Here is a 21707-nt window from a genome sequence, read left to right on the forward strand (position 1 = left end):
TCAGTCTACCAGTCTTTACCCAGGGAATGTTAGCAAATCAGAAATAAATATGCTCTCTCTCTCTCACTCTCTCACACACAGAGATATACACAGGCCAAGGACAGAAGGCACAACTTCCATTTATAAAAGGAGCAATGGTTGCTATGGCAATAGGAGCAATTTATGCTATGCAAGATGTATGGTTAAGCCAAGTTTGATTCTGCCGGGCTTAATCTGGCATAACACTCTTTTGGATCTTGCTAGATTCCAAGAGCTGTGGTACGGACAGTAAAAGTGGCAAATATTCAGTATCAGAGACTGCCAACAGCTGCCATTCACAATAATTGGAAGTGTATTTTAAGGCTCTGAGATGTAAGAGTATGTGCGTACTTGCATTCGTGTGTGTGTGTGTGTGTGTGTGTTGGAGGGGTAGGAATGGTGATCTATGGAATTTTACAACCATTCATAAATAATTGAAGCTCCATGAACAGCTTATACAGAAAACCCTGTAGGATTGCTTAGCTCTTACCCTGATATAGTTGGCATTGATGTAAGAGCTCAGGGGATCGTCTTGATCATCTGAGGTAAGGCACACTCTACTGTGAGGATCTGGAAAGCACAAACCAAGAGCAAAATATGAGACACTAAGGAAGGAAACATGAGATCCTTCTCTCAATTATCTCAGTTATTAAGATCAGAGCAGGAGAGGGTCTTTTGAAGACACTCTTGCTCGCAGAGGCCTGAACGCACTCCCAGTTGCGACTGGTCCCCACTCTCTCTGTGTTCAAGAAGGAGGTCAAGACACATCTATTTAACTTGGGTTCTTTTCTATCATGAAATTTCTTTGATTTCGAAATAAACTTAACCAAATAAAGACAACAAAAAGAACATATATAATAAAAGAACAAGTTCACTAAGAAACAAAGAACTTCACTAATTATATTTCTTAGTCCATAACAGATATGCTTGTGTAACAACCACAGTAAAATGGCCTAAACAGGAGCTCAATATCTAATGGAAGAATAAAAATACTATTTATACAGCATATAAAAGGAGAGTGTGCAAGTGTGTGTTATTTTGTGTGCATTCATCAGAAAAAAATATATAGGCAACTGTACTTGGATGGAATTGGATCAAAAGCTGGAAGGGCATCAGCATAGGAAATAAATGGAAACCATGGTGCTATAATATCTTTCTTAACGTTAGGATTCCTTGCTTGCTGTACCTGCTGAGTAAGTTTATATAGAGTCATAGTCTCCCAAATTTTATGTTTTTTTTAATGTTTAACTATGTTTTTAATTGAGTATGGTTTTTATTTTCTGAACTTTTTGTAAACTGCCTTGGTTGGTTTTAGAAAGGTGGTATAGAAATACAATAAACAATGAAACAAACTACACAGATGTTCATAATAACAAAAAAGAAACAAAATTAAACACCCCACAGTGATGGGCAATGACTCCTAAATAAGAAACCCACTGCTCTTATCAAATCACCCTAAGATTTGACCCCAAGAACATAAGAGCAGCCCTGGTGGTTCAGAACAAAGACACACCTAGTTCAGCATCCTGCTTTCTGTAGTGACCATCCAAATGTCTCAGGGAAGCCCACAGGCTTGAAGCCAATAGCCTTCCCCAACAACTAGCATTCAGTGGCATACTAGCTCCATGGTTCAATTTAGATATCATGGCTGGTAGTTATAGATAGACCTACCATCCATGAACTGGTCTAATCCCAGTTTAAAGCCACCTAAGTCAATGGCCATCACCACCTCCTGCTGGGGAAGATGCTGGGAGATGCAGGATGCTCCAATACCCATCACAATGCCTTGATATCATGGTCTCACCCTTCAGTTCAAAAAGCCTCTTTTGCTTTCTTTACTGCACAGGGGCTTTTACTGAACACCAGTTAACGCAGTGGGCAGCTCTAGTCCCAGTTATCAGTGAGAAGGTACTTCATGTACCTACTATAGGGTTCTGTATTCTGCTGCTACTGAGCAGCAAAGCCTGGATTTGGCCCTCCTGAAATCAACCATTTTCATCGGGTTAGGCTGGCACTTTTGAGACAAAAAAAATAATAATCACAAAGCAACCTGTTTCTTCAAAAGACACCACCTTTTAAAAAAAAATTACCCACAACAAATGTGTAAATCTGCAAACGATATTTCCAACTAAAGAAATATAAATTAGCTGAACTAAAGACTATTATCATTTCTCTCACTAACTGCAATTAACTGTAGAGTTGCAGGCAACTGATCATTAAGTTAAGTGCCTGTTTACCTTTCAGTTGTAACTGGAGTGAACATCTGTTTTAGACAACCTTAGATATTTCTAATTTTTTTTCCAGAGCAACACATTCTGCTTTGCAGGCAACTTTTCAAATACTTGCTGTTCTTGAGTATGAAGTTACAGAAATCAAATTCTTTTACAAGTGAAATAGACCACGTCCTCAAAGCCGTGTAGCTACATTTCATGACCTCTTTCCATCATGACATGAACGTTGCACTAATTTATTGACATATGCAGCAGGTAGTGGTCTAGGCTTGTTGAGATTACTTTGTGTTACAAGAAATACTGGGTGTAAGGCGTGACAAGATGAACATGCCTTGGTAACCATCACCCCTTGCTATTCATGCCTCTCCTTTTCCTCTCTCCCACTATTGTCTTTCCAAGTATTAAACTTTAGACTGTATGCTCCTTGGGGCAGAGACCATTTGTCTTGCTTATGATACCTTTTAAAAGTACCATGTACAGTTATGGTTGCTTAGCAAGTTTGATCTTCCTCATCTAAACATGTTTATCTCCCAAATAAATTCAAGGATCTGAATCCTGCTGATGTGATAGACTTATAGTATGGTGGAATCTGGACTTTTTGTGGGGTTGCACATATTTCCATGCATGGTTTGCCCACTATCTTTTATTTAAGCCTTTATCATTTTATAAAGAAAATTATAGTAGTACAACTTACAACTCTCCCTGTACCTCAAACCCACCCTTACAGGTGCTTGTCTAACCAAAAATGAAATTAGAGATCCTCATTGTGACCCTTCTACTGAGACAAGTGAACAGAAAAATAATAAAAACAAATTAATGACATGCTGTCAGTTATGTGTGGGGTTTAATACCAAACACCAGTGAGATCTGCAGTGTTCAGTCTGCATATTATTAGAAAAGGACTTGTAAGCATCATATGTATTAATTTAATATATTTTAGTCCAACTCATCAAAAAAGATTATTTAAAATGGCTTACAAATATTTTTAAAAATATATTAACACATCAAATACAACATCAGTCTTCCCCTTTCATCCTCCACATTCTTTGTGGAAGTTTTGTGACCAACTCACCAAGGTCCCTGCTATTACTTGGTCCTGACTGGCCATTTGGAAACCCCCATCATAGCTACAAGTAGCCTTTGTGGTAATGTTAGAAACACACTGGCTACCTACAAGTATCATCTTCCTGTCCTTTCTTCCTTTTCCACTATGTTCTCTTGTTCATGTGGACGTTCCACAGAGGGTAAAGCTACATGTTACATAAATTATGTACTGTGCAACATACCCCGCTGTTTGTTTCTTACTCTAGAATCAGTGTGTGTTGCCCCCATCTGGATCGGGGCCACCATGCACTGGGAAGAGAGGTTAAAACCTTTCCCCCTTAACCACTTGGTTCATGAAACCTCCCTCCCACCCCAATGCGTGGCGGGTTAAAAAAGCCAGAAGGCCTCTATCGGTGCCAACAGAGGCTCCCTCCCAACTTTTAACCTCTACTGAGGGAATGGAAAGAAACCTCAGTTTGAAAAATAGCTGTAATACGGATTAGGCACTTACTTGGGAGAATTGTTTTGTAGCGATTCTTTCTGACCAAACCTGGAATATCATATTCCTTTGGATCAACAAAGTTCATCGGAATTTCCTGTTGAAAGATACACAATTGAAGCCATTAATAGATTCCTAATCCTGCTATAGTGGCGGCAATGGAATCAGCTCAAAGACAGGATATGACAATTCTACTAATTTTTTAACCTCTAAGATCTAATCAAAGGATTTTTATTTATTTTTTGCGAGGCAGGCAGGATTGTGGTATCCTTTTTGAAATTATGAATATTAGAATGTTTATGAAAACTAGTTCATTGAATAACACACAGCAAGAACTAAGCTTAGCTACTAGTAGTATGCTATGGGCTCTACTGTGACTAAAGGCTTAGGATACAATCTTGCACACATTTATGATGATTAAACACTAAGGGTGTGTACTGACCACAAGATTTGGTTCAGACCCCAATGTGGCATTTTAGCAAACAGCCAGTTTCACAAACATGTAAAAATATCCACATACACTACAACATGGATGGCCAACCTCCGGCCCACACACCTAATCCAGCCCACACAGGTTGCCTATCCAAATCCAATTTTATTAAATTCATGCAAGTCAACAGCCTGTAAGCAGCCTAACTATGCGTACCACTGAATGCCAGAGCTCTTACATGAGAGCAGGAGGTGAGCTGCATCACAATAAAAGATTCTCCCTGGGGAGGTAGTGTGACTTCACATGAATAACTCCAGGCATCTTATTTTATTTATTATAAATATTTCAGTTGGTTATGGCAGTACTCTGTGTTGCTGGACTGTAGGCCCTGCTCTCATGTACAGAATCTGCTGTTGTCAATGAAGCTAATTTTGTCTGCTTTACCCTTCTGCAGCGGTTTTCTGCCAAACGTAGCAGCAATTCCCATTCTTTTGCAGCTGCCGCTGCACATTTTGGCAGCAGTGGTCGGTGGGAGTGCATGTGGCCCACCCCTGCCCTAGAGGCATAGTGACTCCCTTGCTTCGTTATTTTAATGGAAAAAGTCAAGTACATTCACTACTATGGCTCTGAGGCTGGAGCAGAGTGACCCATCCACATTTAAAAGCAGACTTTATGAACAAACGGCACGTTAAAGGGCTATTCTCCAGTATCTTCAACATGTGTAGACTACACAGGTGGTAGGGCAGCGGGACTGCAACTGCTGCACAGCTTAGAGTTCCAGCTCACCTCCAGCCATTGTCTCAACTTGCCTACGTGGATGGGGTGTAATAAGTGAAGGGCACCTAGGTGTGTATAGTCAAGTGGCTACAAGTGAGAGGGCCTTTTCAGTGGTGGTACTGTCTGTAGAATGCCCTCCTCAGAGAGGTTCCCCTGGTGCCTACACGATGGTCTTTTCAATGGCAGGTGAAAATAAAACCCTTTAATTTTCCCAGGCATTTTTGAAAATGATTCTAGTGCGTTTAGGTCTTTGCACTGTTTTACCTCTGCTGGTAGTTTTGCTTTAGGTTTTACTATGTGCTGCTGCTGGTTTTACTTTGTTTTTATCCTATTCATTTTATTATTTTTTTACTTTTACTTGTATTTTACATTTTTAATTTGTGCACTGTCCAGATAACTTTTTTTTATTGGCCAGGTTCCATCCTCAGCATCTCCAGTTGAATGGATCAGGTAGCAGGTAATGGGAAAGCTCCCTGTATAAGACCGTGGAGAGCCACTGACAGTCAGAGCAGGCAATGCTGGGATACCTGGAGAAATAGTCTGTCCTGGTATATGGCAGCTTCCTATGTTCCAATACAGAGTGTCATTTATTTATATTTTATTTTAAAATATCTACACCGCACCTTATCTCTGAGGAGTTATAGGCAGCTTTTTAAAAGCCAATAATTTAAATTATTGATGCCATCAGCCCTCAAGGAGGCAGTGATACGACTGCTCTTAAAGAAGCCCTCCTTGGATCCTCAAGTTCTGAACAACTTTTGCCCAGTCTCAAATCTGCCATTTCTGGGCAAGGTGATTGAGCGGGTGGTGGCGGTGCAGTTGAAGGCACACTTGGAAGAAACTGATTATCTAGACCCATTTCAGTCGGGCGTCAGGCCTGGGCATGGGACAGAAACGGCCTTGGTCGCCTTGGTGGATGATATGAGGAGGGCTCTGGATAGGGGTGAATGCTCCTTCCTTGTTCTCCTCGACCTCTCAGCGGCTTTCGATACCGTTGACCACGGTATCCTCCTGGACCACCTGGAGGGGTTGGGCATTGGGGACACCGTATTGCGGTGGTTCCGGTCCTTCCTCTCTGGCAGGTACCAGAGGGTAGCACTGGGAGAGGAGGTTTCGGACCCGTGGCCACTTACTTGTGGGGAGCCACAGGGTTCCATCCTCTCCCCGATGCTATTTAACATCTATGTGAAGCCGCTGGGGGCTATCATCAGGACGTTTGGGGTGCGGTGTCATCAATATGCGGATGACACGCAGCTCTACCTCTCATTCAAATCTTCACCAAGGTTGGCCGTAGAATCCCTGTCTGGAGACGGTGAGTGGCTGGATGGGGTGGAATAAGCTGAAGCTGAACCCTGACAAGACCGAGGTACTTTTGGTGGGAGACAAGAGGAGGCTAGGGGATGTTGACTTGCTGCTGAATGGGGTACGGCTACCCTTGAAAGACCAGGTCTGCAGCCTGGGGGTCATTTTGGACTCCCAGCTGTCCATGGAGGCTCAGGTGTCAGCTGTGAGCCGGGCAGCGCTGTATCAACTCCATCTGATACGGCGGCTGCGCCCCTTCCTTCCCGACCATCTGCTCCCATCGGTAGTACATGCCCTGGTCTCCTCTCGTTTAGACTACTGTAATGCGCTCAACGTGGGGTTACCCCTGAAGACGGTTCGGAAGCTGCAGCTGGTACAGAACACGGCGGCACGCCTGATTAAAGGCAGCCGCCGGCGAGATCACATCACTCCAGTGCTGAAGGAGTTGCACTGGTTACCAGTTGTTTTCCGGGCCTTCTCTCTGTCCCATCAGCCAGGACAGCTAGACTGGTGGGGACGAGGGAGAGGGCCTTTTCTGTGATGGCCCCCACTCTGTGGAACTCCCTCTCTGGGGAACTCTGCCATGCCCCCTCTTTAATGAGCTTCCGTCGTGCATTAAAAACGTGGTTGTTCAGGCAGGCATTTGGGGTGGGTTAGGGTATTTTAGAAAATGTTTTTATTGTAGAATTTTATTGTTTTAAACTGTTTTATTGTATATTGTACATCACCCAGAGTGGCTGGGTGACCAGCCAGATGGGCGATTAAGAAATTTAATAATAAATAAATAAATTAGAAAAAAACACACCCTTCCAATTTACTGCATAACATAAAACTCAAAAACAGCAGCAGAAACCAACGATCAAAACATTTAAAATATTCAAAGAGCAGGACAAATTAAAAGCTGCAAATTAAAAGTGCATACTAAAAGCCTTCCTAAAAATGAAAGTCTTTGCCATCTTCCAGAAGGTCATTACTGAGGAAGTGAGATGGGCCCCCCTTGGAATGGTGTTCCAGAGCTCAGCCACAGCCACTGAAAAGGCCTTCTCCCTAGTCCCAGTCAAGCATATTTCTGGGGTTGTTGGGACATAAGAAAGGGCCTCTGAAGAGATCTCAATAGGTGGGCAGGCTCGTATGGGAGAGTGCAGTCCTCTCCAGCAAAGGAGATTGTTACCTTGTCGTGGTGCTGGAGCTTGAGCACCTCAATGACGTCATGAGCTAAATCATGAAGGGACACCCAAGACGGGAAGGTCATGGCAGAGAGGTCAGACTAAATACAATCCCTGGGGAAGGAAACGGCAACACACCCCAGTATTCTTGCCATGAAAACTAAATGGATCAGTACAACCAGAGATATGTCGGTATACCATTGGAAGATGGGACTCCTAGGTCAGGAGATGGTCAAAATGCTACTGGGGAGGAACAGAGGATAAGTTCAACTAGCCCCAGATGTGATGACGCAGCTGGCTCAAAGCCGAAAGGACGGCTAGCAGCCGATGGTGCTGGTGGTGAACGACGAATCCGATGTTCTAATGATCAACACACCATAGGAACCTGGAATGTAAGATCTATGAGCCAGGGCAAATTGGATGTGGTTATTGGGGAGATGCCAAGATTAAATATAGACATTTTGGGTGTCAGTGAACTGAAATGGACTGGAATGCGCCACTTCACATCAAATGACCACCAGATCTACTACTGTGGACAAGAGGACCACAGAAGCAATGGAGTAGCCTTCATAATTAATAATAAAGTGGCTAAAGCAGTGCTTGGATACAATCCAAAAAATGACAGAATGGTCTCAGTTCGAATTCAGGGTAAGCCATTCAACATCACAGTGATCCAAATATACGCCCCAAACACAGATGCTGAAGAAGCAGAAGTAGATCAGTTCTATGAGGATCTACTAGATAGTACGCCAAAAAAAGATGTTATTTTCATTATAGGAGACTGGAACGCTAAGGTGGGTAGTCAAACGACACCTGGAATTACAGGCAAGCATGGTCTGGGAGAACAAAATGAAGCAGGACAGAGGCTGATAGAATTTTGCCAAGACAACCCACTGTGCATAACAAACACTCTCTTCCAACAACCTAAGAGACGACTTTATACATGGACTTCATCAGACGGTCGACACTGAAATCAGATTGACTACATCCTTGGTAGCCAAAGGTGGCGGACATCTATGCGGTTGGTAAAAACAAGACCTGGAGCTGATTGTAGTTCAGATCACAAACTTCTTCTTGCACAATTTAGAATCAGACTAAAGAGAATAGGGAAGACCCACAGATCAGTTAGATATGAGCTCACTAATATTCCTAATGAATATGCAGTGGAGGTGAAGAATGGATTTAAGGGACTAGATTTAGTAGATAGGGTCCTGGAAGAACTATGTACAGAAGTTCGCAACATTGTTCAGGAGGCGGCAACAAAAAACGTCCCAAAGAAAAAGAAAACCAAGAAGGCAAGATGGCTGTCTGCTGAGACACTGGAAGCAGCCCAAGAAAGAAGGAAAGCAAAAGGCAACAGTGATAGGGGGAGAGATGCCCAATTAAATGCAAAATTCCAGAGGTTAGCCAGAAGAGATAAGGAATTATTTTTAAACAAGCAATGTGCGGAAGTGGAAGAAGATAATAGACTAGGAAGGACAAGAGACCTCTTCCAGAAAATTAGAAACATCGGAGGTAAATTCCAGGCAAAAATGGGTATGATCAAAAACAAAGATGGCAAGGACCTAACAGAAGCAGAAGAGAGCAAGAAAAGGTGGCAAGAATATACGGAAGATCTGTATAGGAAGGATAATATTATCGGGGATAGATTTGACGGTGTGGTCAGTGAGCTAGAGCCAGACATCCTGAAGAGTGAGGCTGAATGGGCCTTAAGAAGCATTGCTAATAAGAAGGCAGCAGGAGATGATGGTATGCCAGCTGAACTGTTTAAAATCTTGCAAGATGATGCTGTCAAGGTGATGCATGCCATATGCCAGCAAATCTGGAAAACACAAGATTGGCCAACAGATTGGAAAAAATCAACTTATATCCCCATACCAAAAAAGGGAAGCACCAAAGAATGTTCAAACCATCGAACAGTGGCACTTATTTCACATGCCAGTAAGGTAATGCTCAAGATCTTGCAAGGTAGACTCCAGCAATTCATGCGACGAGAATTGCCAGATGTACAAGCTGGGTTTAGAAAAGGCAGAGGAACTAGAGACCAAATTGCCAATATCCACTGGATAATGGAGAAAGCCAGAGAGTTTCAGAAAGACAGCTATTTCTGTTTTATTGACTATTCTAAAGCCTTTGACTGTGTGGATCATAACAAATTGTGGCAAGTTCTTGGTGGGATGGGGATACCAAGTCATCTTGTCTGCTTCCTGAGGAATCTGTATAACGACCCAGTAGCAACGGTAAGAACAGACCACGGAACAACGGACTGGTTTAAGACTGGGAAAGGAGTACGGCAGGGTTGTATACTCTCACCCTACCTATTCAACCTGTACGCAGAACACATCATGCGACGTGCTGGGCTTGATGAAGCCAAGACTGGAGTTAAAATCGCTGGAAGAAACATTAACAATTTCCGATATGCAGATGATACCACTTTGATGGCTGAAAGCGAGGAGAAGCTGAGGAACCTCATGACAAAGGTGAAAGAAGAAAGTGCAAAAGCTGGGTTGCAGTTAAACCTCAAAAAAACCAAGATTATGGCAACCAGCTTGATTCCTAATTGGCAAATAGAGGGAGAAAACGTGGAGGCAGTGACAGACTTTGTCTTTCTAGGCGCAAAGATTACTGCAGACGCTGACGTTTGAAATCAGAAGACGTTTACTTCTTGGGAAGTCAGCAATGACAAATCTTGATAAAATAGTGAAGAGCAGAGACATCACACTGACAACAAAGGTCCGCATAGTTAAAGCAATGGTATTCCCCGTAGTAACCTATGGCTGCGAGAGCTGGACCATAAGGAAGGCTGAGCGAAGGAAGATAGATGCTTTTGAACTGTGGTGCTGGAGGAAAATTCTGAGAGTGCCTTGGACTGCAAGAAGATCAAACCAGTCCATACTCCAGGAAAGAAAGCCAGACTGCTCACTTGAGGGAAGGATATTAAAGGCAAAACTGAAGTACTTTGGCCACGTAATGAGATGATAGTATACCCTGGAGAAGATGCTGATGCTAGGGAAAGTGGAAGGCAAAAGGAAGAGGGGCCGACCAAGGGCCAGATGGATGGATGATATTCTGGAGGTGACGGACTCAACCTTGAGGGAGCTGGGGGTGGCGATGGCCGACAGGAAGCTCTGGCATGGGCTGGTCCATGAAGTCACAAAGAGTCGGAGGCGACTGACCGAATAAACAACAAGTCCTTCATCAACAAGAACTCATGCATCACAAGCAGAAGCTGTTGGCTTTGCATGTCATCACAAGTGCCTTTACTATTTGGTGCTTGTGGTTGCATGTAGAATTGGCAGGATCTGCTCATTGGCAGACGAGTCAGAAAAGCCAGTTGTCACGAGCAGGAAGCTACTGCTAGTGATGCTTTGTATATATGCATTGTCTCTGTTGTGCATAGAAACGCAGGCTGTGATCAGGGAAGGATGCAACATCATAATCCAAGCTTTCCCAACCCAGTGCCCTCCAGATGTGCTGGTTTACAAATATATGCTGGCTGGGGTTTTTTTGGGAGTTGTAATCCAACACATCTGGAGGACACCAGGTTGGGCAAGCTGCCATAAACTCTTGTCATGAAAATGGAAGGTCAAAATACTCACAAAAAACTCTGTCTGGAGTACAAAAGAATCTAATGCTTTCTGGTGCAGCTCCTCCTCAGTGAGAACATTTGATGCTGTCTGGAGGTATTCCCGGGCCGATTGCTCCCTTGGGGACATGATATATCCAAATCCTTGCTCAGTACAACCTGGAGTGCACATGTCCAACGTGAGTGAAACATTTGAACCCCTCCTGCACAAGACAGCAAGATACACAGGCATTTGTTAATGACTGCAAAAGAAGTCAGCACAAAGTGCTTACTTGTCTTGTTTACTTTGGGCAATACACATAAACAAGCTGTTGTCTAGGAGCTGTGTGAAATCCAGTCTATAGAAAATGGAAAATTTAAGATACATTCTATAATAATATTATTCTCCATATCACCACAGTAAATTACCATTATTACCTCAAAACCTTGTTTAAGGGCCTAACCAGCTGCACAGATAGGATCTCCTGGGGTTTTTGCTTTTCTAATTAATAGGCCTATAGGCTGATCTCCTTTGAAGATAAGAGACTTTGGAACAGGATGTTAAACCCCCCCATCCATGCCTTTTCCCAGATGTGAATCAGTCCCTCTCAGCAGGGGGGGAAAGACAGGAACAGCATCTGTACCCCTGTGGAGCTCACAGGATCTTGGGGGGAGGGGATTAACATCACAGAAAATGCATGCAAGGAAAGGGTTAAAACAACTCTCCCACAACACCACTTTCCTGATCTTCCTGTGGGGCTACTAATTATCAAACAAAAACTATAGAAGATCCTAATATTTAAAGTCTGGCTAGAGCCCAAGCAGCAATGGCAAATAAAGTTGATGCATAAAAAATTGAACACTTTCATTCAAGAATAAAGTTATTTTTGCTCAATAGCCTTAAAATGCAACATTTAAAAAAAGATTGTTAAGAGAACTCCCTCCCTAACAGGGTTCTACAAGGGACATTCATGAAGATGAAATAACAGATGAAATAAGTATGGAGCCCAGTTCTTTTGTTTCGAAAGAAAATGCATTCTGTCAATCAGATTCTTACTAGGCGGTTTCACTCAGAATGCCTAATCTTCGACCTTCCTGTAGCCAGCTCTTAGCTTTTCTTCATATGTGTCATCCTACCTTTCTTGCAGTCCCACAGATTTAACAGTTAGGGTTGCTGGATCTGTCTCTGCTTTCATGTCCATCACACAGTCAAAAACAGGTGTCTCTGGCACTAGGTCTAGATCAAGGAAGTCATCTTCATTTTTGTCCTCTGTCCATTCAGAATAAGTGAATGAGGGCTGGCGGCTTACAGACTGTCGCCTGTCCTCTTGGAGGGGAAATGGCAGATCTGGAGGTGTCTTTACAAGATAGCAAACCTATGGAAAAATAGACAGCATTTAAAGTTTTCTAGACAAAGCGACAAGGGACGGCTGTTCATTTTTTGAAAGAGGATTTGCCCTTTTAGTGATCAATGGGTTCATTATCTCTCAGCATAATAAAACTGCACTAAAGGGAAACGGGAAAATGCTCTACAACCAATGTTTTCTTGTGAGTGCCGCAAGAGGAACGCCTATTAACATTTTGCACTGAGGCAGAGGGCTTTACGGAACCTGCTAGGCATAGCCACTGAATACAGCAGAGCCATTCCATGCTTGGAAAGCACGTATAAATGCCAAATGTGAAATCACTTGCTCCTTTGTGTAATGATCAATTGTCAATGGGTGTATAAAAATCACATGTAAGCACAGGTCACAAGCTGTGATTACTCTGGAATCCTGGAGCTGAATGACAGAGGTGAAGGCCATTTGAAAGAAGAATCACTGCCTGCTCATACTCTGTATACTTATCCCATTTTTGCATCTGATAAACAGGATTTTTATATTGTTTCAAAAATTTGCAACAACCTGCTTGACCAGAGGCAATATAACAGCTAGAGAACCAGTGGCCCTCCTGGTATAGTTGCTCCAACTTCCATCAACCCCAGCAAGTATTCTCGGGCATAGGATGGGGTTCAGAAGAAGGTGGGGGGAGGACCTTTTTTTCTTTCCCACCCTTCTCCCCCCACCCCTGCTGTATAGCATTAAAGGGCTTAGATCTGAGGCTGGTTGTCAGCTCCAAACCTGAACACTTTATTGTTACAGTAGGTATATAGCAGGTTTCTGAAGAATGGGAAAGAAAAAATTGAAACTCAGCCTTCTCCAACCTGGTGCCCTCCAGCTGTGTTGAACTGTAACTTCCCATGACTGGGACACCAGAATGGGGAAAGCTGCAATGAGCTGTCTGGGGCAGACTAATTTCCTTCTCTCTATTTCTCTTTATTTCCTTGCAGCTGGCACCATCAATATTCCACAGCCCTGGACATTGTGTAGGTTCTGGAAGGCAGGTAATTGCTGGACCTTTTTTTCTTAAAAAAATGTTTCTTTTAAGCTACAAACAAATATTCTTCCAAGTAATTAGGGTATGCCAAACCTGGCCTTTTATGCACAGATGAGGGCCCCCCAGTAATTCTAATGCTATATAGGAAGGTGATCTCAAAACTGTTTTGTCACTTCAATAATTCAGGTCCCTTTTACCAGCTGAGCATTTTGATAAACTGGTTGACGAAGTGAATTTATGCAACATAAATGACTTCATAACAATGTGTTAACATTGCAACACACCTATAATCACACTGGGGAAATATTCTCCCCTACCATTTTGTTTCTTTGTTGTTGTTCTTAATTAAAACTGAGGGCGGGGGGAAATGCAGGTTGGGAAACCATGCAGAAAATTCAGTAGGACTAATCACAACAGGAACAACACACTGCGTTTATTCTGATTAGGCTTCTATAACTTGGAATGGCTCATTGTGCAGTGCCATGGATTTTATTCAGTTCACCATCAATTTAGACATCCGTCCTTTGCGCTTTAATATATGCGATTATATCACTCTCTAGAAGCTTATTATTTGATCGCACAATGTATCTAGCCCTAGCAAAAAGCAAAGGCAATTGCACAGCAAAGCTAATCTCACTACCCACACCAGCATTCTTATTCGACAGAGGTATTAACATTAATTACCATCCTTAGTGAATGATTTTAAATATACTTTCTGCCAAGATACTAAGAGAAAATCCTGCAATTGTGCTATGTCCCAGAATGAGCCTACTCACAATGTATACATAACAGTGTTTACTAGCTCAAACCATGTGTGTATGAATTGCTAACACTTATTAGGCAATTACAAACTGTTTTTCACCAAATGCACCAGCAGAACACTCAAAGGTACTTCGAAGGTGTCAAGTTGTTTAGCAAATCCTTTAATCAGAATTGAATACATCCAAGACATCAGCTTACCAACATTCCTATGAGTAGCAAGCCAAGGGAAAACAAAGACAGCAGGAAGTAAGATATTGTGATGCCCCGATCTCTGATCAGATCCTGAGGAACAATACAAACCCATAGTTAACACAGGAGGTACTTACCAGCCTAGAGAGGCATGGGAGAGAATGTTCCTAGCATTGCTGTGAAATTACCTATCCATTTTTCAAATGAATCCCTATTTAATACCTTGGCCAGAAATAAAGCACCTTGATTATATGCAAACTTCTCAAACTTTAAAAATGTATGTTGTAATTCAAACTCAGACCCTATCCAAATATTAGAGCTGCAGTCATCAAACCTGCCAACAGTGTTGAAACTACTATCTCTTCATGTAAAATTTCTTTGTAGAACTGGCGTGGGCAATGCAAAGATGCCTCCTTCAGCTTGGTACCTCTTTTGTGGTGCAGTCTGAGGATCCATCAGACTTTAAGCTCCAGCAAGACTCTGGGTTCCCAGGGGTGACAACAATCTCCTCTTGTAGCGCATAATTTCATGGCTTAAGCAGGTGAGACATTGGAGATTTATGATCAAGTCACCTGTCCTTTAAAATGCAGCTGTGGGGGAGCAAATTGGATTGGGACTGTGGTGCTGGAGGGAGGGAGGTTTAATCCTTCCCACTCCCCCATACGGGTTTTTCCCTGAAGTTGCTCTTAAGCCCATTAGGGAAAATTCACAAAGGTTTTCCCTAAGATGGTGAATAGCAGCTTCAAGGGGGCAATTTACATAAGGAAAAGGGCCCAGGTGGAAAGTCTTAGCCCCTTCCTCATTGCAACACTTCCAGTCCAATTTGGGAGTCTCCTACACCTGCTTTTAATTTGCTTGGTTTTTAATCTCTGTGAGATGTTCAAATCTCCATTTGTTTTATGATTTAAAAAGTATAATCAATGGGACCTCATTCATTTCATTTTTTAATTTGTTTTTAAAATGAATACACAGCCCTAATTTTGTAGTGGCAAGAGTGTTGGACTAGGAGCTGGGAGATCCGGGTTCTAGTCCCCACTCGGCCATGGAAGCTCACTGGGTGACTTTGGGCCAGTCACAGACTCTCAGCCCAACCCACCTCACAGGGTTGTTGTTGTGAGGATAAAATGGAGAGGAGGTAGATAATGTAAGCCGCCTTGGGTTCCTTCCAAGAGGAAAAAAGGCAGGGTATAAATGCAATAAATAAATAAATAAATAATAAATAAATTTATTCTGCATGGAATGGCACACCAGTTAACAACAGGGGGGCATGACCAAGTAATAGATCGTCACCTTACTGTGAGTTTTTCTAAGAACTGTATTCTTCACTGAATTCATAGTACAGGTTTAGTTTTAATCAAACTCAAAAGTCAGAATGGGGTGGGGGACTGATCTGTACTGACTCACTGCAAATAACGTGTAGTTGTACATAATCTGAATGCCTCCTGCTGCACAAGGAGCTTTTGATTATGCATAATGAATCTAATTTCAAAGATCACATAAAAATCATACTTGTCTGAAGCAAATATGAGGACTTGTAATATTTGGACATTATCTTCATTGTTAGGTGAACAAAGGAAGAAGTTCTTCTTTCAACTAGCTAATGCCCACAGGGGAAATGAACAGTAAAGCCACTACGCAGAATTAGGCATTAGAGAAATCTGGGTTGAGTAACGTCTTGACCGACCATGTAACTTTGAGTGTCTAGGTGGAATCCAAAGAAGGGTGCAATCCTATCAGGATAGGCGGCCACCAAACTTGGAGGCGACCGTCTATCCAATGCAGGACAGCAGAAGCGTGGAGGGGATCGTCCCCTCTGCACTTCAGCTGCCCTGCATTTACAGCTAGACAGCCAATTTCAGCTGTCTAGCCGTGGGACCTTGGAGCGTAGGAAGCGGCAGCCAGATGACATGTAGGACCAGTATTTCCGACTTCCCTGCCCTGACAAGCCCCATTTTTGCAGCTCCGTGCTCCTCTTCCAAGCACAGAGCATGGGGCCGTTCCACATTGCCTACAAGGCAGCGCAGGGTGTTTGTGGAGGTTGGTTCTCAGGGAACCAACCTTGGAGTGCGGGCTCCAAGGTTGGTTCCTGGAAGCTGACCTATCCTATGGCCATCTAGCCACTGACATGCGACCACAGGATTGTGCCCTAAGTTAACTTTCTGTGCTGCATCCAACATTCTAGTTCAACTGCAATGTTGATAGCCTGATTCTAACCATACTGACTGAAATGTAAGTCCCACTGACTGTAATAGGATTTGCTTTCAAGTGTAAGACATACATTTAATTTTGGGAGGAGAAGCATAAAACATGTATGATTCTCCAATATGCATTGTGACAGTTCATTTAGGTTACCTCTATACTAGTGGGAACCTTTAAAAATAAATCTCACAGAGGAAGGCTGAACACAGACAGGACAAAGAGGAGGAGATGTTTCTTCCTTTCACCCTCCCTCTCTGCCTGCACTCGTATTTTCTGGCTCTATGGAGCTGGCTCTAGAGACAGCTGTTGCAGGTCCTCCCTTTGAGCCAGGAACTGCCCACTGCAAGAAGAGGGGCTGTGATGGCTCTCCCCCAACTCAGCTGCCTCGAGTGGCTCCAAAGAAAACCGTTGCCACTACAGCCTTGCTGCTGTAGCTGGGAAGCACCTGGCTGCACTAGAAAAAGCTCTCCACAAGTCTAAGCTACACGTTCTGCCAACTGCATAGTGTGTAACTATATATGTTAGTTTTCTTTACTCTCGTGTGAGTGTGCATAGTCCCAATTCAGAACAGCCCAAGGTGGTCTGGGAGGGGGGTGGTTAAACCTTCCCCAAACCTACTCCCCCCCGCAAATTCCACACCCATGATGGGCAGGTTAAAAAATGGGGGGAGCCTCCATTGGAGTCAATGGAGGCTGCCTCCATTGGGAGTCAATGGAGGCTTTCCTTCTTTTTTTAACCCCCTGGCGGGTGGGGGGAGGGTTTCAGGGAAAAACGAGTGTGGGAAGGCTTAACCCCCCTTCCCAGAGCACTGTGGTCCTGATCCAAATTGGGGCTGAGTGTGCTTACACAAGAGTAAAGAAAACTAGTAGGCATGGCTACACGCTACACAATTAGCATAATGTGTAGTTTGGCCCTCAGAGCCAGCTCCATGGAGCTACATCCTAGGTTAAGCAAAGGGACTGCAGTGGTGGCTGTCTAGGGGCTGAAAGGCTTTGGGGGCTGAAAAGGTGCATGTATGAAGTTTGCTCCCACAAGCTCTCTCTCTGAAGCCATTGTAGGGGCCCTTCTTGGACTTGAGTGATGAAGACAGGACACATTCATTCTCTGAGTTCAAGCCCTTGTGATGGCATCAACCCAAAGAGAAGGGGAGAGCTCAGTTCCTCTTCCTTTCAGCCCTCATGAAGGCCTGGGCTAGGATGAATGGCGAGATAGCCTAAAGGACGGAGGGAACTGAACTTGGGTGAAGTGAGTCCTCCAATACCCCCTTGATCCTTCAAACTGTGAAGAGGCAGCCCCCCTCAGCTGAAACAATTTTCATGGGATAGAAAATTAGATTGCAGGAAATGTGTCTGAGGGAATAGAGCTTCCCACCCCCATTTTTGGTCTCATGCTGAAGGGAAACTAGTGGCTTCCCTTCAGACTTTTTCCCAACTCTCATAGCTGAGGCTGTGGCCCTGTGCACTGCTCTCTGCTGCTGATATTCAAAGGTAGCATGACGGCAGTACAGATGTAGAATCCTCAGGCACCAGCTGGGTTTTAAGTGGGAGTTGTTGTTTTTAGGCTGGTTTTCTCTGCTCAGTTAGGGCCCACCCCAGTTGGTAGATAACAACTCCTACTCTTCCCTCAATGCCTCTCTCCCTAGTTTGGATGTTCAGGGCCTCTATATCTAGGATACCCACTTTACTAATAGGAGCAGTTGCCCACTTTACTAATAGGAGCAGTTGTCCATTTCTTCCTGTCATGTTGCATCAGTTCTATCACACTTGGGAGGACCCATGTGACAGAAATGAAAGCCTAACTATGGAGAGGAGACTCCCCCTCTCCCGAGTCCTTCACTCCATACTCATCCCCAGTGCTTCACTGCACCACCCCTTGGCTCACTGCCATGGCAGCAGCTGCTGTACCATTTCTCTAGGCTGAAGAAGAAAAGGGCAGGTGAATGTGCTGCTCTAGCCACATAGCCCTTATAATGCTCTTTTTATAGCACAGAGAGATGGCACATCTGTGTCTGAAATGGCAGAGGGCCCAGCAGCAGCAGACGTGCTACATATTGGAGGAATGAAGGGACCGTGATGGGGATTCCCCAGCTTCGAGGCAACGTCAGGCCAGTGGAAGAGAAGGCAAGAGGTGGGCAAGAGAAGAGAATGAGGGAGAAGAGCTGGAGTGAACATAGCTCAGAGCTCTCTTTTGACTTCCACCCATGAAATCTCTAGAAAATGGCATTAGAAAAAATCAAATTTTAACTATTTGTTGCCATTGTGGTATTTTTTTCAGATAGCTAAAGAACACCCATAATGTATCAGTCCTGGATTTGTATAATCCTGGTCTGATTTGGGCTGCGTGAAGCATGTTAAGAATAAAGCAGTTGTTCCTGTAACTTAAGATATTGATATATGGAATAAGAATATTCATTTGCACTTTACAAGTTCAAGAAATTATAATATCTTGAATTAACATTTCCAGAAATTACTTTTGGGGAAAGGGGAAGAAAATGACACAAGACACTGGCTCGAACTGGGTAATTTTGTTTGCTTGCTTTTTATAACACTACAGTGGAGATCCTAAGCAAGCTTAGTTTGAAGTATTGCACTACCTCCATTTATTTCACTGAGGTTTGCATAGCACTGATGTGGCATAAAGGTAGTGCTCAATAAATTGCTCAATTCATTCTGAGCCAGAGAATCTACAAGATATAGCAGACACTATGGTATGTGCTACATCCATTTCATTCATTCTGCATTACTCAAGATGACTGACTGATGAACTACATACCTTGCTAGAATCTGCAATGAACTGTCCAAATGGAGTAAGCAAGTTGGACAGCATATCAAAAGCATCCTGAACTGCTGGGATTGTCTCACAGCCACCGCACCAAAACATAAAGAAGAAAACCTGTGCAGCCAATCATATAATTAATATTGAGCTTTCATCATCAGGAAAATAAGCTTCTCATTTTAATATCAAGTTCGTATAGCCAACTGAAGAGTTTTAAAAACATGATTTAGTATTTATCATTATTTGTAATTTAAAGAATGAGGCAATTCGCAGGCTGCTTATATTAACTAGAATAAAAAGACAAGCAGATTGTTACCTGGTTGTAACATGGCACAGCTTTTGATTTAATTTCGGCTATATCAGCATATATGACTTGGGAAATCTGGCCCCTAAAATGTATGAATCTAAAAAAAACAAAAGCAACGTTGTCCTTTTCTTTTTTTAAAAAAAACATCTCCATCTGAGTTAAATCTGAATCCTTACCAATATCTGTGATAAGGCGAACAGATATACAATTCCTCCTGTTGTCATTCCATTCCACCAGGTCAACAAGGTACGCTGAGGAGTCCCCTCAGAGTCCTTCAGAGACGGTTCTGTCTTCCTTTGTTGTCTCTGCTGTTCATCAGCTCCATCCAATGGTTCCATCACCGCTGGCTTTGAAAGACCTTCAAGTATGCAAATGAAATGATCAGGAGATAACAGCAGTGTACACTTTACACCTCTTGCTGTGGCTACGGGAACTACATAGGTAGATGCACAGAAAAAGCTATCAGATACCTGTCAGTAACCACAATTAGTAAATGAATGTCACACTTCAGTATAGCAGCCTCACTACCTTCATTGGAAAAGTGAAATGTGGGTGGATACATTACCACCCATTTTTTTCCTGTAGCAACAGAACTGGGGTTTGTTGTTCATTAATAAGCTGTTGCTTACTCTTGCCTTACTTAACAGTTTAGGTTAATTTACAGTATTATCTCAATTTTTGGTTCTCTTTTTTTGGCTTCATTATTAAGGATGAGGTCATGTGCATTGCTTTAAACCTTTACATACTTGCTACAATGGTAAACTGAACTAATCATTTCAAGGTTCTCATTTAGTACCAATAAAAGGATATCTAGCCCAATTGCAATCTTGTAGTATTACACAGATTTAACAGCATCTATTTTAAAAGAGCTATGTATTTTTATAAAACCTCCTCAATGTAATGCCTGACACAGATGTGGTACATTCATAATATATGTTCCAAGGAAGAACAGACTACATGTTTATTTGGAAGTGAGCCTCGTGTGGCACAGAGTGGTAGGCGGCAGTATTGCAACCGAAACTCTCCCCATGACCTGAGTTCGATCCCAGCGGAAGCTGGGTCTCGGGTAGCTGGCTCAGGTCGACTCAGCCTTCCACCCTCCCGAGGTCGGTAAAATGAGTACCCAGCTTGCTGGGGGAAAGGTAGTCACGACTGGGGAAGGCAATGGCAAACCACCCCACTATAGTCTGCCATGAAAACGCCAGCGAAAGCAGTGTCCCTCTAGGAGTCGGCAATGACTCGGTGCTTGCACAGAAGGAACCTTTCCTTTCGTTATTTGGAAGTAAATTGCAGCATGGACTAACATTGAAATCCTTTGTCCCACTGTATTGGGGATTTATATCTCACTGGATTCAGCAGGATTCACTTTGGAGTAAATCTAGATAGGATTTGGCTGTAAGTCTTGGAACGAAGCCCAGATATCATTCATTCGGTAAATATACCAACAAATCTAAGAAAAATCACAGATCTCAAACCATGTATGTAGTTCAGATTAAGAGACAACTGTTAATTTCCCCCTAACAATCAAAGATCTGTAATTCTCAACTGTATCCGTACATTGTTTTACTATTCTACTCAAAACAAGTTTCCATCATCAAAACACGTGTGAGTTGGGTGTAGAACTGAGCTGTAACGGTTAAAATAGGAATTTGTTTTATTATAAAAATAAATGATCTTAAGCTGAAACATATTTGCTTTCAACAGAGACACTTCCTCCTCTTTGCTGTTGTCTTCTGAATAAATTTACAGATTAACCTGTTTAAGAATCCTCCCCTGTGATGGTGAGCAACAGTGCCTTCCTCCTGCCCCCTCTGCCTACCCAGTCCCACCCACAAATGGCCTACTGCAATCTCTGGGCAAACTGAAGAGAAGCCATGTGCCAAAACGTTTGAAGAGATTGCTTGACTTTAACAGTCATTGCTGAGTCACCAATCCTCTCCGCATTAATTTTCACATTCCACCCACTCAGTCCACCTGTCATTTCATATGGAATGAGAGATGAAGGGAGCAAAGCAATGTTCTCCTTTCCCCTATGGTGGATGGGTTTCACCAGTGGGTTGTGTTCCT

The 21707-nt window shown here is 43.0% G+C and overlaps 1 protein-coding gene across 12 annotated transcripts in view; it reads right to left on the reverse strand.

The window, feature by feature from the left end:
* PTPN5 (protein tyrosine phosphatase non-receptor type 5) overlaps positions 1-21707 on the reverse strand; it is a 111988-nt gene that overhangs the window by 24928 nt on the left and 65353 nt on the right. For all 12 annotated transcript variants that reach the window (XM_084855379.1, XM_084855314.1, XM_084855342.1 and 9 more), the window contains 7 exons: positions 19817-19998; positions 19331-19450; positions 14369-14452; positions 12170-12408; positions 11067-11256; positions 3805-3889; positions 509-588 (listed from right to left, as the gene is read on the reverse strand). In XM_084855379.1, the coding sequence (XP_084711505.1) occupies positions 509-588; positions 3805-3889; positions 11067-11256; positions 12170-12408; positions 14369-14452; positions 19331-19450; positions 19817-19978 (960 nt within the window). In that variant the 5' untranslated portion in view covers positions 19979-19998. The remainder of the gene's footprint in view (positions 1-508; positions 589-3804; positions 3890-11066; positions 11257-12169; positions 12409-14368; positions 14453-19330; positions 19451-19816; positions 19999-21707) is intronic.

The sequence above is a fragment of the Heloderma suspectum genome, chromosome 1 (assembly GCF_057233095.1).
Source record: "Heloderma suspectum isolate Gila_16-S chromosome 1, 16-S_ref, whole genome shotgun sequence".
Classification (NCBI taxonomy): Eukaryota; Metazoa; Chordata; class Lepidosauria; order Squamata; family Helodermatidae; genus Heloderma; species Heloderma suspectum.